This window comes from Rana temporaria, chromosome 5, assembly GCF_905171775.1.
Source record: "Rana temporaria chromosome 5, aRanTem1.1, whole genome shotgun sequence".
NCBI classification, from domain to species: Eukaryota; Metazoa; Chordata; class Amphibia; order Anura; family Ranidae; genus Rana; species Rana temporaria.
In genome coordinates, this window is record NC_053493.1 from 283,660,699 (window position 1) to 283,676,887 (window position 16,189).

The 16,189-nt window shown below is 43.0% G+C and overlaps 1 protein-coding gene across 1 annotated transcript; it reads right to left on the reverse strand.

Moving 5' to 3' along the window:
- Window positions 1-1,935: 1,935 nt before the first annotated feature.
- LOC120940835 lies at window positions 1,936-10,649 on the reverse strand. Its single transcript, XM_040353909.1, has 2 exons — window positions 10,506-10,649; window positions 1,936-3,195 (listed from the first exon to the last, which is right to left on the reverse strand). The coding sequence occupies exon 2, from the start codon at window positions 3,129-3,131 to the stop codon at window positions 2,259-2,261; it is 873 nt and encodes a 290-aa protein (XP_040209843.1). The 5' UTR covers window positions 3,132-3,195; window positions 10,506-10,649; the 3' UTR covers window positions 1,936-2,258.
- Between the last annotated feature and the right edge of the window lie 5,540 nt (window positions 10,650-16,189).

Here is a 16,189-nt window from a genome sequence, read left to right on the forward strand (position 1 = left end):
CCCTCCTGGACATCTGTGGATGACACAAAACATTCACATGTTGGTGGACCCACACACTTGTCACATATTCCCTCCCCCCCCCCCTCACGGCTACACACCAGATAGTAGAAAAACACACTTACCTGTCCTCAAGGGCGGCTCAACTGAGTCGTAGCCCTGCACTCCCTCCACTTGTAAAAACTAGTAAGGCAGCGGGCAACAACCTGCTCCTCAGGAGTCAGACGGACCCTAGAGGGTGGTCCACCACCAGTGCCCCTGGCATGCCTCGCCATGATGGCCATCTTCTCCTTCACCCTCCTGCGAAGATCATTCATCTTCTTTGAGATGTCCTGGGTCCTCCTGACCTCATTACCCACGGCATTAACTTGGTTGGTGATCCTGAGAAGGATCTCGTCCCTTCTGCCCTTACTGGTGTCCTTGATACGTGCCCCATGGAGGCGATCGTAGTACCTCTCCATGGCAGCAAGAATAATGCCCTTCTCCTCTGGGGAGAAGTTTTTTTTCCTGTTCCCAGAACGCCGGGCAGACATGTTCACAATAAGATCACAAAAGTATATTCACCAAACCAAACAGGTGTACTTTTGCAAATGACAGTAAACAGAAGGAAAGTATGGATGACAATGGTCAAACAGTTCAGTGTGTTACTGTAGCAGCGCTACAAACAGAGTGTGTACTCTGAAACAAGTTCTATGGTGACATAGATATCCCAAATAATGGTGCAGGTGGACAGCGATAAATAACAGTGTCTTTATCCCAATGTGCTTCTTATCACCAGGAATGTTAGTGTTTCACCGCGTGGGGGGGTATTAGCCCCTTATGGGGATGCACTCACCAGACCGCAAGTAAAAATCAGCATTGGATACATCAGCCTCTGCCACCAGCTTTGCACTCTCCACAACTCTTGCTTAAGTGAGTCTTGCTTGTATACATACAAAGGAATAAACTTCTGATAGTGTATTATCGTTTAAAAGTTTATTGAGCAAACCCACAAGTCCCCTTATAATATATGCGTACCATAGTGCAATCAAACATAAGCATAAATGTACTGTGCCTGTTTGTAAACAGTTTCTGGCGCTCCAGCGCGTTCATCTGTTCCTGATCCACCAGGTTGACAGTCTATCGGTCGTCTGCTGCTGGCCACACCCTGACGCGTTTCGTCATTGGCTGACTTCGTCTGAGGGTGTGGCTGCAGCATTCAGCGACCTGTTAAATAGTGGAGCGATCATTTGGGTACCGCCCATCTTTCGCCGCGATCACGTCCGTCCTGCGCATGCGTGTTAGGCAACACGAGGTCAGCGTCATACGATGGGCGGGAGTAGGGCGTGTACTTTGGTGTCCTGTCCAATGCGGACAGGATACGTCTGATGCGGCTAAATGACGCTGGCCCCACCTGAACGTATGAACGTCAGCGAGGCCAGTGCCAATAGCAGGGCGGAAGTCAGCTAAAAAGCTAATTATCCCGCGCAGACGCACATTGAAAATTGAAGCCACTGCCCATAATGGGTCCGGACTTAGCAATTCAATGTTGAGACAGAAAGGATGCGCGCGCATCTCAATGTTGAGAACTGCAGGCACGCTCATCCAAAACCTATCAGCCACTACGTTTGTGGTGTCAGCAAGTCTCAATATAAAATCATACATCAATAACACTTATGTATTCGCCATAGCGGGAGATTCATACATAAATGTGTAAGTCCTATTACTATGCCATCACCAAACAGATGATTAGTTAAATTAATAAAAAATCACCAATAAATATATATATATAAAACCTGATGAAATACATATATAAACAACGGGGGCATCAGTAATAAAACACATCATACTCAAACATAAAAAGATAAAATTATATACTGCCCGCATAAAATTAGGCAAAATATATAAAAAATATATATATTAAAAAAATATATATTCCTAAAAAGAAATTTAAAAATATATTAAAAATATCTATAAGAGCCGTATAGATATAGAATATATGTTACATTATTTATTAGAAATTAGAAAGCATATCTAAAAAGGGGGAGGGCATTCTTCAAATATAAGAACCAATAGCAATAATAATGAAAAAATCGTAATAATACATAACACCACTGAGACTAGAGGATCTTTAGTCTGAGAGATGAGTAATCTCATAGAAGTATGTGTATGTTATGTTTAACCCAAAAGAGGCATGAGTGACTATTCAATGAGCCAATGTGCTCAGTATCAAAAAATGTGATGTAGGAGACCAGATTATATTTTATATTTAAATCTCAACTTTAAGTATCGCTTATGAAGCAGTTGATATCTAGTTCAATATTCATGCCTTTAGGTGCAAGAGATTCAGTCAAGTAGATCCATTTCGTTTCGCATTTTGATAGTTCGCGAACTCTATGGCTTCCTCTCCAATTCTGCATTACATGTTGGACTCCCCAGAATTGTAGTCCGGATGGATCTTGATTATGCTTCAGTTTAAAATGCAGGGACACATTATGGTCTTTATATCCTATCTTTATGTTGTTAATGTGCTCCATCACCCGTATTCTCATTTTTCTCTTGGTCCTCCCTATATAGAGTAGGCCGCACGGGCATTTGAGTGCGTATACTACATGGTCAGTGTTACATGTCATAAACTGTTCTATATCAAATTCAGTGTTGTTGGTTGGACAACTGAATTTTTCCAGACCTCTCATGGTTTGTGTTACTTCTCTGCATGGTTTGCATTTTCTACATGCAAAGAATCCATTTTGATTCCAAAAAGTTTCTGGTTTGATGGGTGGATCCAGTACCTTTTTAACCACTCGGTCACCGTGATTGGGGGCTTTTTTATAAATAAACTGAGGTTTGGGAGGTAGAAGAGGTCCTAATTTCTTGTCTAATAATAATATATGCCAATGTTGATTAAAGATTTCTTCAACTTCTTTATATTGTGAGTGGAATTGAGACAAAAAACCCCACTCCTTTGTGTTAGTAATTGGTACATTGCCAAGCTGTTTGGTTAGTAGACATGTTTCTCTTGGGATAGTGCGTATTTCTTCTACCAATTTGTGCATGGTATCTGGGTGATAACCTCTGGCTTCAAACCTTTCAGTTAAGATTCTGGACTGTGTAATGAAGTTTTCTTCTTCCGTACAGTTCCTTTTTACCCTCATAATTTGTCCTTTAGGTATATTTTTGATCCATAAAGGATGGTGGCCGCTGTTGGTAGGGAGATAACTGTTTCTTTTTTTTTTTTTTTTTTTTTTTTTTTTTCTTTTTTTTTTTTTTTTTTTTTTTTGACCACCTCAGCTTTTACCAAGTTCTAGAGACCAGCTCATGATTTGATGCTTCATTACGTCTCGGTTTGTGGTTTGCATCATGTGTGGTATAATTTCTGTGCTCCCCTTTTTTTTTTTTTTTTTTTTTTCATTTTTTTTGTTTTGTACTCTTTAAATTGTTCCTAAACATGACCATTTCTATAACGGCCACCCACTGGGACAGTGAGGTCATGACCCCCCTTCCGTCCCCCCTCCTCCCAGCTTGAGTGGTCGAGCCGATTGCCATATGGCCAGTTTTCGATTTTTTTTTTTTTTTTTCCCTTCCCTTCCCCCCCCCTTTTTTAAATAAATAACACCCCCCCTCCCCCCCATGGCTCCCAGGAATCTCCTAACTTTTCCCCAAATTGAGGGAAAAACTCAAACGTTCATCCTGACTCTCTCAGCATAACTCCATGTTTTTTTGTATTCCTTCCATTTTTCCCATTTTTCCTTATAATCGCCTGTTGTCTCTAGATGACCATCCTTTAACTCTTCAAGCCTATACGTTTCCTCCACTTCATCTATCCAATTCCAGACGTGTGGGCTTTCCGTCTCCTGCCACTTTTTGGGTATGAGTCTCTTAGCTGCATTTAGAAGATGTGGGAGAAGAGACTGCTTATATTTTTTTACCCCCTCTTGGCTGCAATGAAAAAGCACGACCCAGGGGTCCTTCTTTAACTCTTCCCCCGTAATAACTTTAATTTGACTCAGAATTATGTCCCAATAGGTTTGAATTTTTGGGCATAACCACCAAAGATGGGCCATTGTGCCTCTTTCTAAGCAGCCCCGCCAACACTCTGCGGTCTGGTCTGCTTTAAATTTATTAGCTTTGTCCGGGGTGATGTACCACCCCGAGATACACTTATAATTTGTTTCGGCAGTTCGTGTGTCGATTGCAGATGAATGTGTTAGGTGCATGATCCTTTTATAAGTATTTGTCCCTCTTGTGATTCCTAACTCTCTTTCCCATTTCTCTATAAAGGGTGCTTCGCTCCGGGAGCCTATCTTTACCAATATCCCGTATAATTTAGTGATAGTGCCCTTTGAGTTCTGTGTTTTGCAAATCTTTTCAAGTGGGGTTAGCTCCGCCTCCGTCCGTAATGGGCGGGGGAGGTGCCGAACAAAGTGGTGCAGCTGGGAATAATGCCACCTATCCAGATTCCAATAATCCGTTTTGGATCTCAGATCTTCATAGGTCCTTATCTCTCCATCTTTAATGATATCTCCTAAGTGAACCGTGTCATCCTTAATCCAATTCCCTCCAATTTTATTTTCCCCTGGTGCAAAATAAGGATTTTCTTTTAAATTCATTAGTGGGGAGTTAAATTTCCCTTCTAATTGTGTCTGGGTCCTATCCCACATTTTTAAAGTGTCCCGTGTTAAATCGTGTATTTTGTGATCTAGTGCTCTATGTTGTGCGGGAATCCAAATAATATTTTTCAAATGTTTACTTGTTAGTGCTTTCTCAATTTGCACCCACCTTTTATCAGTCCTGTCCCGTGCCCATTCCACTGCCCGCGATAGTACCGCCGCCTTATAATAGCTTTTGATATCCGGAACTGCCAGGCCGCCAAATGACTTACCCTGCTTTAGGGTGGAAAGAGATATTCTATGCTTCTTATTTTTCCAGACATAGTTTAATAACAAGGCATTAAGGATTCTCAAAAATTGGTGGGGGAGGGCTATAGGAACTAATGAAAATTTATAAAGAATTTTTGGGACTATCACCATCTTCAGCATATTGATGCGTCCGATCCATGATATAGGTTTATTAACCGTTCTTTTTAATTCGCTCTTGATCTCATTTAATAGGGGGACATAGTTTATTTTATACATCTTCTGCTCTGTGTTAGCCAATTTGATACCTAGGTACTTTAGTTCTTTGGTCCATGGGAACGCGCAGATTTCCTTAACACGGCATACCTCCTTTTTATTTAAATTAATATTCAAAATTTCTGTTTTGGTTACGTTGATTTTAAAGTTTGAAATGGCGCCATATTGTTGCAAAACTCTAGTGAGCTTGGGTATCGACTTGACCGGGTTGGTTAAATAGAACAAAATATCGTCGGCAAAAGCCGATAATTTATGTTCCTCCCCTTCCACTCTCACTCCATTTATGTCGGGGTCGTTACGAATAGTGGCCAATAGAGGCTCTAAAGACAAAATGAAGAGGAGGGGAGACAGGGGGCACCCTTGTCTTGTCCCATTTTTCATCTCGAAGGGCTCAGATAGCGTAGCATTAATTTTAATTTTTGCAGTGGGATGATAGTAAAGTGTTTTAATCCACCGGGTCATCCTGTTTCCCAATCCCATGGCATTAAGCGTCTCCATCATGAGCCCCCAGTCTACCCTGTCAAAAGCTTTTTCAGCATCAACTGACAGGAATAGTCCTGGGGGTTCATTCTGCCTTACGGTCTGTAGCAAAAGGATTGCCCTAAGACTATTATCTTTGCCCTCTCTGTTGGGCACAAAACCTACCTGATCGGGGTGTACCAAGGAGTGCATGACCCCTTTTAGGCGCCCCGCAAGAATTTTCGCAAAAAGCTTAATGTCTGTATTTAGCAGAGAGATAGGTCTGTATCCCGAACATAGGGAGCTATCTTTGCCTTCTTTCAAGATTATTGTAACCACCGCCGCTATAGCTTCCCTGCTAGTTTCAAATTCAGACCCCAGCCCATTAAAGTATTTGCACAGCCTCGGTATCAAAATGTTGCTATATCTCTTGTAGTACAGGTTGGAGAACCCGTCCGGCCCCGGGCTCTTTCCGCCCGGGGTGTTGTTTAGGGCTGTTTTTATTTCTTCCTCAGTTATAGGGCGGTCCATATTCAGACTTTCTATCTCTTCTAATCTAGGGAGTCCTGCCCTGTCAAGGAAATCTCGGATCTTTCCCTCCCTTTCCCCTACCTGCCCCCCTGGGTGTTTTAATGTGTATAATTCCTCGTAATATTTTTTAAATGTATCCGCAATTTCCCTGGTTGCGTAAACCATGTTCCCATCTTTCCTTTTAATTTTATCAATATAGTTCCTAGCTTTCTTTTTTTGGGCCATCTTAGCTAGGAGCTTGCTTGGTTTGTTACCCCATAGATATCTCTCTTTGGAAATACAGTTTAGTTTGTATCTCGCTTCCTGTTCCATAATCTCCTTGAGCGCATCTCTTTTTATAATTAACTTGTGGTGAGTCTCTTTTAATCTCTGCGCTTTATGTTGGCGTTCTAGGGACTCTATCTCCTTAATCAGGGTGTTTGCTTTATTTTTCCTCTCTTTTATTTTTTTAACTCCCTCTGCGATTAAGATTCCTCTAATATAAGCTTTGTGCGTCTCCCAAAGGGTAGCGCTGGTAATCCCTTCTGTATCGTTGATCAGAAAAAATTGTTTTAATTCCGCCTCCACCCTATTTGCCCCTCCTTCGTCACGAATCAGGCCATCATCTAGGCGCCACAACGGCCGCTGTCTCTTTTGTGTGAATAATTTGATTTTCATAGAGATTGGAGCATGATCTGACACAGTCATGGTTCCTATAACCGTCTCCGTTATAGAGTCCAGCAACCTATGATCCGCCAGGATGTAGTCAATTCTAGAATACGTTCCGTGGGGAGGAGAAAAAAACGTGTAGTCGTGTTCATTTGGGTGAAAAATCCGCCAAACATCCACTAGTTGGTGGTCATGAATCTTTTGTTTAATTCTCTGTAAGTGCGCATTTTTGGTCTCCTTCCCACGGAACGTACTATCTTCTTTCGGATCTAAGACAAAGTTTAAATCACCCATCAGGATTATATATCCCTCCGCAAAATTGTTCAGTTTTCCCAGGATTTTACCTAAATATTGGGTTTGGTGTACATTTGGGGCATAGATATTTGCCAAGGTATAGACGATATTATCAATCCTTACCCTAAGAAATATAAATCTCCCTTCTGGGTCTGTCATCCTTGCCTCGAGGGTAAACCCAAACCCCCTTGTGAACCCAATTGCCACACCCCTAGCGCGTTTTGAGATGGAATCCCCATAGAACCAAGTGGGGTATGCAGGGGAGTAAAGCTTGATATTTGCGTCTAAGGTTAAGTGGGATTCCTGGATGTATACAACATCCGCTCTAAGTTGTTCATTCTCTGCGAGAACCTTGAGTCTTTTAACGGCAGAATTTAATCCCTTTACATTATAAGATACAAATTTTACTTCTGTCATTTTCCGTGGCTAGGTCATTTCCTATTGAGATTTCCATGAGATTCCTTGGGAGCCATAATCCCTTTTCCCTCCCTATTTTGAAGGAGGAGATTCCCTCTCCCCTTCCAAACCCACCCCCCCTCCACCTCGCCTCCCCCTCCCCCCTCCCACCCCCTTGCCCAGGCCTATGCATCGCCTCTGAACCGTAGGGATCCTTGGAACCCCCTACCCGTCGGTTCTTATGGATGAGGTGAAGCACCACTGCGCCCCTCCCACCCCTTTTCCCCAGGAAATTATCGGGGACTAGATCTTATATGGGTGGGATAACGGATCCAACCTCCCCATTCCCCTCCCTAGTCCTCCCCTCCCCCTCCCCCCCTCATCCCCCCACAACACCCAATTGCATTACTCCGGACCACCCCGAGGGCCCGGCAATCTTCCGCGCGCTATTCAACCCATCCGGGTAAGTCCACAACTGGCATATCCAATCTGCGGCAAAACCCTGCCAGGTCTTCAGGAAATATTAATTTTGCTGACACCCCTTCTTTGTGGCCTATCAGACAGGCCGGGAACCCCCACTTATAATTTATATTATGTAATCGCATCTGTTCCAGTAAGGGTTTTTGGAGTCTTCTTCTGGCCAGGGTTTCCCATGCCAGGTCCATGAAGATCTGGATCTCCATCCCGGCATAGGATAAGGGAGGCTTTCTTCTCAATTTTAGCCAGATCTCCTCTTTATGTTCGAAATGTCTGAACCTAGCAATAATGTCCCTGTGCCCATAGCTTCCTCCCTCCCTGATCTTCCCCACACGGTGGACTCTTTCCAATTTGAGGGGACCTTCCGCGCCATTGTCGAGAAGGGGCAGGAACAAATCATTAAGAATTTTTCTCAAGTCTTCTCCCTTCTCCTCCTTAACAGATCGTATTCTTAAATTTTGCCTTCTATTGCGGTTCTCTTGATCTTCTAATCGGTATTGCAACCGCCTCTGATTTTGTTTCATAGTCAAATGTTGATTTTTTAATTCAATAAGGTCGAGGTCCTGCTTTTCTATTTTTTTCTCTGCTTCCTCTACTCGTTCTAACATGTGAAATAGGTCCGTTCTTAATGTGCTGATTTCCTCCCTTATTACATTCTCCACCCTCTTTAACATTGCGTCCATTTCCCCCGTGGTGGGGATATGAGAGTCCAGGCTAGAGTCATCCATTTGGTTAGATACATGCTCAGGTTCTGTTGAAATATCAGCAATAAGGGTTGCCATCCCCCCCACACTCTTCTTATTTGTCCCAGTTTTTTCCACTTTCTTTATCAGCCCTGGGCTCTTAGAACTCCCATCCGGGGTCATATAGTGTCTGATCGTACTCGTGGAAGAGGTCTCTTTGGGTATTTTCGGGGCAGCCCCCCTTGTTGACCTATTCATATTATATTTCTTTGTCGTTCTAATTCGTTTCCCCAGTTTGAGCAGAAATGGGCAGGTCTCCACCTCCCCCCCCCCTTTTTTTTAATAGTGTTTTTTTTTTAAACTCACTGGGGGGCTAGTTGAGAGTACCAGGGGGGGTGTTGATTCCTTCCGAGAACCACAAAGATGTCTTACCCCCGGTATTTCCAGAGATCTTTCAAGGTTTCGGTGAACTGCCCCGTACGTTAAGGTGTATGCGTAGAAGGAGGATTTCGTACCCTCTAATTTAGAGGGGGGTCCACATCCAAAAACACTCGGGCCGTCTTTGGAATTTTTCCCCTGTACAGAACCTAGGAGTCCTTAGGGGGCGGAAAACCGGGGGGGGCTGTATATCCGCGTCCTCTTAATATATACACATATACATATACACACATACACATATATATATATATATTTTTTTTTTTTTTTTTTTTTCCCCCGTCCTTTCCCCTTGGGGTACGCAAAACCTTTAGATAGAATGGGGCTGCTACACGCTATGCCCTACATTGTCCTCTGGTCACCCATAAAAAATCTAGGAAAATCTAGGTTAGGCCTGGTGAGGTGGCGACATCTCTGGTATTGCCACTAATACTCCCGTCCAGTCCCCCAGAAATTTAGCAAAGACCTGCGGAGGTAGATATAATATCTCTTATATGGCTGGTTCTTTTCCCCCCTGTGCCACTGGGGTTTTTTCAGCAGCGTGTATGGTCCAAAAAGTTATGTTCCATGTAAGCTTAAGCTCCTAGTATAACACAGTTACACTTTTCCCCCTTTTTATTTGATTTTTATTTATTTTTAACCCATAGCCGGTCTGGGTAGGTTAGGCGTATTGTAAGTAGGCGTCTAATGTTTGCCACCTATACTCCAGAGCAAAGACCCCCTCAATGATTTCTCTATAATTAGCAAAGGTAAGTACGGTGGCACGGGGGTATCAAATGCTTTTCCACCAATCCCCAACAGACGGTATAGGTGTAAGTATCCACCTCATACAAGTGCGAAATCATGTAGACCATAAATACTTATCCAAGTTAGGTCAATGTAAGGAATAGAGAGAAATAAAACTTTTACATGTCCACTTTATAACACATAGAGTCTTACATGTAAAGAGGTAATGCTCCGCTTCCTTACCCTGTCTTCACTGTTAGAGCCAGGTCCCAGGTCCACACATTGCTACAATGCCGTCTTGTAACAGAGAGAAAACGGGTTAATATTACCTCTTTGCCGAGTTTTCTTATTGGACCTTTCTTTTTCTTTCAGCCTGGTGCCGAGATGTCCTGGGGTCAGTACCAGCAAGGTGGGGGGGTGGGCGGGCGGCCAGCAGGCACGTCACGGATGGAAGCCTCCCTGCTATTCCTCCGCACTTTTGATCACCTGCCGCCGGGGGGGCCCGGGGGGGGGGGCCGGAGAACGAGGAACTCACAGAGAGCCGGGGGGGGCGGATGTAGGCTGCGGGGTGAACGGACTAACCACTCGGCGGACTTCCTCTCCCCATCGCTTCCGCCGTCACTGAAGCTCCGCCGGGTCTAGATCCCTCCGTCTCCCGCAGCCATCGCCAGGTCGGATCCGTCGCGCAGGCAGCTCCTCCCTCCGACGTGCGTGCTTCACGTGCACCACGTCATCCCTCGGGAGATAACTGTTTCTATCAGTTGGCTTGAAAAATACTTTGGTGGCCAACTTAGTTCCTTGTCGGTATATGGTTACATCCAAAAAATTAATTTCAGTATTGTTAGATTCAGAGGTAAGCTTAATATTGTTGCTGTTATTATTTAAAACCTTTAAAAAGTTTATAAGTGAGTGAGTATTACCTTCCCAAATAAAAAACAAGTCGTCTATATATCGTTTATAAAACAATAATTCACTCCGTCTGTCTTTAAAAATCACCTTGTCCTCCCACTCAGCCATGAAAAGGTTCGCAATGCTAGGTGCAAATTTAGCGCCCATAGCAACTCCTCTTTTTTGCGAATAAAACCGGCTATTGTACCAAAAAAAGTTATGTGAGAGACAGAAATCTAGAGCATTACCAATAAAAACTTTTTGATTATGTGGTAAGTCATCTCGTTGGCTAAGTGCCCAATTAAGGGCAAGTAGTGCATCATCATGCTGTATGATGGAATAAAGAGATGATACATCCGCGGTAACCAATAAAATTGGAGCATTCTCCTCTAGAGTAATTTCTTGAAGACATAATAGCAAGTCCTTAGTATCTTTTAAATATGACTTAGTCATTTTTACACTTTTTTGTAAAAAGGTATCTAGATACTGTCCCATTCTTGAAGAAATGGAATTGATGCTATTAACAATGGGTCTTGCCGGAGGATTCAGGGGATCCTTGTGTATCTTTGGTAGAGTATAAATAGTCGGGACCTTACTGCTAGCTGGTGTCAAATAATTTCTTTCTTTTACTGAGAGGAGTACTTTTGCACTCGACGGGCGCATGTCTGGGTGTATTTATGCCCTGGGCGTAAACGGTGTGCCAGCGTAACTCAGGATTAACGCCAGGCGTAGTTGTGAGCATGCACAGAGGGGCGCGGGACATACGATCACGTGACTGCGCATGCGCCGGTCTTTCGGCCATTCATTTGCATGGGGTCACGATTCATTTAAATGGATCACGCCCACTTCCTTCCTACTTTGAATTACATCGTCTTATGCCGACGATTTTACATTACGCCGGCGCAAAAATGCACGCCTCTGATTAGAGAATACGGAGCTTGCCTCTCTAAGTTACGTCGGCGTAATGCATCTGAGATGTGCTACGCCTGCATAAAGATGCGCCGATCTACGAGAATCTGGGCCTTTGTGTCCATTTTTGCTCCATTTCCACAGGAACAGGAACTCTCACTATTACAATATATACATTATATATATATATATATATATATATATATATATATATATATATAGTGCAAAACAAAGCCTTTCCACACTGCTCTACGAAAGGTTAATTGTAGGTTAAAAAAAAGATAGATAATATTCATGCACAAAAGTGTGCCTTAATCACTGTTGTTGATCAAACGGATATAAACAGTTTAAAGCTGTTATAAAATTCACGAAAATACAATACAATAACATAAGAGAGTTCAGTTTGATCACTGTGTCAGTTGTATGTTATAACAGCGCTAATGTCAGTCCACCAAATTTCTGACCAACATAAATATGTTTCTAAACATATGACAAGATGAGATAACAGATGGTGATGGTGAGTTCAGCTCGAAGATAGCAGGTGATCCTAAATAGCTGTCAAAGCGTACACCAGACACCCAGATCTTTACCATGTGAGGCACACTCCCCTAAGGTGTTACACTCACCAGAGCTCAGTTTATCTCAAGCCACACACAGTTGTTCCAGTGCAAGGATGTTATCTATGATAAATAAGTGTGCCAAAGCAATTTATTGTACTGTCATACCAATGCATACCAGTGTGTGTAGGACTGTTACTTTCTGTAAAAAAGAATCCCATGGTTTTAAAGGTTTTATCCAAACCCCAAAAGAAAAATTTAATATTTTGCAGCTCATCAGTCATTAGATGTGGTGGATGCATTTCTTTTTCTATTTTCAGGCTTTTTCCTTTTTTGCCCTGGTGATCCTGCAAGTAATTATCTATCCTAAAATGGCAGTTTACTTGTTGTACTGTATCTATGGAGCTGTCAGAGAAACACATTGTGAAGAGTCATGTTCTAATTTAATTTGAACGCTAGATGGCAGCAAAGCTAACAGTGAAACTGTCAGGCCGCGTACACACGACCAGTCCAAACCGATTAAAACGGACCGAAGTCCAGTTTCATCGGTCCAAACCAACCGTGTGTACGGCCCATCGGACTTTTGTCATTCAGACCAAAGTTTTAGAACTTGCTTTAAAATCGAACCGATGGACGGCTGACCATCGGTCAAAACTGATGGTTAGTACACAAAAGCATTGGTTCAAAACCCGCGCATGCTCAGAATCAAGTCGATGCATGCTTGGAAGCATTGAACTTCTTTTTTTTCAGCACGTTGTGTGTTTTACGTCACCGCGTTCTGACCCGATCGGTTTTTGAACTAATGGTGTGTACGCACATCAGACCATCAGTCTGCTTCAGCGGTGAGCCGATGAAAACGGTCCGTCGGACCATTCTCATCGGATGGATCGACCGTGTGTACGCGGCCTCAGAGAAAACACATTGTGAAAAGTCATGTTCTATTTCCATAGAAAGTGAAACACTCATGCATCACATGACTTCCTGGCTGTCTATAAAAGCTCAGGAAGTGCTCAGAGGGATTGCTGGTTCGTCTTCAGCTTCCTGTTTCCTGTGACTTGTTCCTGTGTTTGATTACCTGCTGTGACCTGGATTGCCTCTGACTCTGCTGATCTTCTCCTGGACCCGACCTCGGTTCGTATTACAGACTCCGCTTATCTCCTGTGTTTGACCCTCGGCCTGTGACCTGGACTTTGCCTCTTATCTCCTTGCCTTGACCTTTTGCCTGTGACCTGGATTTGCTTTGTGTGTTCCCTACACAGTACCTCCATCTGTGTTTGGACTATCTTACCAGCCGGTGCTTGACCCTCAGCCTGGTTTTGGACTCTCTGACTTAGTTCTTCCAGCAAGCCACGCACCTGCCAGTTTGACACAGCTGCTCGTCCACTTGAAAGACCCTGATACCAGTCTACTTGAACCTGCTGGGTAGCCTGTGCCTCTTTGTGCCTTTCCTCCCCTGTCCCACCTCCAGGGGTCGAGGTGCGCTTAGTCGCAAGGGTGAACCGCTCTCGGCATCTTGGCCTCGGTAAGTACTAGTCTGCCCGTGATAGGAGCAAAAGCACTGTCATCCTAGACCCTTTTTGCCTGGACTACAAATACCCCCCACTTAATTTATACACATTAAATAGAAGGGTATTGCTTTGTAGAACACATAGATAGTGATTGTAAAGTCTAGTTTAGAAAAATAAAATAAATAACAAACATGTTATTCTTACCTCCGATGTGCAGTGATTTTGCACGTAGAAGCCCAAATCCTCCTCTTCTCCGGCCCTTCTTTACTGCTCCTGGCCCCTCCCCCCTGCTGAGTGCCCCCATAGGAAGCAACTTGCTATGCAGCTCTGTGTGTCCATTCAAACACAGATATGCCATTCGGCCCCGCCCGTCCCTCTCCTGACTGTCTAACTGACTTTGATTGACAGCTGCGGGAGCCAAAGGCATCGCTGATCTGTCTCAGCCAATCAGGAGAGAGAGAGTCCTGGACAGAGATGGGGCTCAGGTAAGTATATGTTGCTGCTACACACAGAAGGCTTTTTATCTTAATGCATAGTATGCATTAAGATAAAAAAAAAAACTTTTTCCTTTAAAACTCCTTTCAGTTCAGTGCACTTGAAATTACAAGGACACTGCATATCTGGCAAGATTAACAGTTTTTTTTCTGTTCTTGCAGAAAAATGTACTTAAGCCTGCCATATATTTCTTATTTTTTCCCTGCTTGAACATAACAAATCAAACAAACAAACAAACCAACCATGTGCATGTGTATATTTTTGTGTTGTTTGCACAAAAGTAAAAATATTTTAATCTGTACTAGTGTATAACAGTTGGAATATGAGTGCTTGAATCAGATTTCTTGCTATACACTGTTTCATAGTGTAATATTAATAAAAGAGTTCCAGCATTTTTAGTGTCCTTGCATTGTATTTTCTAAGGCCCCTTTCACATGTGCGGACCGTATGTCCGCTTTTTCATCCATCCATTTGCGGATGAAAAAGGGACATACATTTGGTCCTTATGTGATTGCGGGTGTCAGCGGATAAACATCCGCTGACACCTGTAATCACCCGCCTCCGCAAAGATCCGATTTTGCGGACGGAAGAAAACCCAATTTTTTCTTCCGTCTGTGGATCGGATGAACACGGACACGCGGTCCGTGTTCAACCGATCCCCCATTGGGGAGAGCGGAGAAAAGACAGGGCGGTCCCTGCACAGTGTGCGGGGACTGCCCTGTCAGCCGCCGGCTTAGCGGGGATATATGGAGCGATCCCCGCTGAGCTTATGGACACACGGAGGCGGATCATTACTGATCCGCCCCATGTGAAAGGGCCCTAAGACTTCGAATGCATACATGGAAAATGCTTATTTTATGTTTTATTTTTTTAAGTGACAACAATTACAGTAATGAACCTCTACATTTCCCCTTAGAGCTCTTTCACACAGGGGCAAAATGACTTCTAGCATGACTTTGGGAGGCAACTTGGACACAACTTGAGTATGAATCATCAGGCAACTTACAAGGCAACTTCAAGTCGCCTCCAGGACAGGAGGCTTTCCAGTGGCCAATCAAACAACAATCAGCTCTGTAGGAGGGAGGAGGAGGGAGGGGTTTGCCTGAGAAATGTATATTATCTTCCTGTATTGTTGCTTCAGTTAAGACAGTGATCAGACTTCTGAGGCAACTTCCATTGAAATCAATGGGTACAAGTTGCCTAGAAGTCGGATTGAAGTAGTACAGGAACCTTTTTCTGAAGTAGTAGGCTTGATATAGTTTTACCTACATAAGAAAAATTGTAGGCATGCCTTTGGGTTTATAACAAGCAATAACACATTGCTGCTTATTTCTCTTGGTACCAATGAAAAACCAATATCGCTGATAGAATTAGTTAAAAGACTAATGTACTGTGGAACATAGTTAACATGTACTTTCTAATAGGGCTGCTGGCCTCACCACTACTTTATACACCTTGCAATATCTTTTAATAAGCCAGATAAATAAATGTAAAGTTTATACTATTCATAATGATTACCTGGAATAATGAAATGCTTAAAAGTTTCCAGTGGGGTAATTGTGGCAAGCGTGTTTATCTTCTTAAAATACATGTCTCTAACTGTATTAGAATGATTTGATTTATTACATTTTGCTTTCTTCTTGCTCTAAAATGTTATTAAGTAATATATTTATGCCTTACATGGACCTAAGATTTTCTTTGTTCTTAATTGCTTTGCACATTGATAAAATTGCATGCTACTCTTTATCAAAATGTTCAAAAATTAATTTGGATTTAAAGTTATTACTGACATTAGTTGGTTTATTAGAAGGTACCATAACCTATACTCATGGAAAAATGTATATTCAAATAATACAATAGTATACAAAGAATGTGAATAATAACATGTGTAGCGCCCTGCTCTTGTTGAACAGGCACTGCTGTAATTTTAGAGGGTGCCTGAGACGTTAATTGGCTCAGCCAAGTGTAATTGTGGGCAATATAGCCTCTGTTTCAGCCATGGCTGTGCTGGGAGTATCCACCATTGTTCGCTTGGGGGTGTTGAGTTCGGTGCAGCCACACAACAAGTTTTTTAA

Excerpts from the sequence above, each read along its gene's own strand:
- LOC120940835 (XM_040353909.1), bottom strand. The coding sequence starts at position 3,131 with ATGAGGGTAAAAAGGAACTGTACGGAAGAAGAAAACTTCATTACACAG.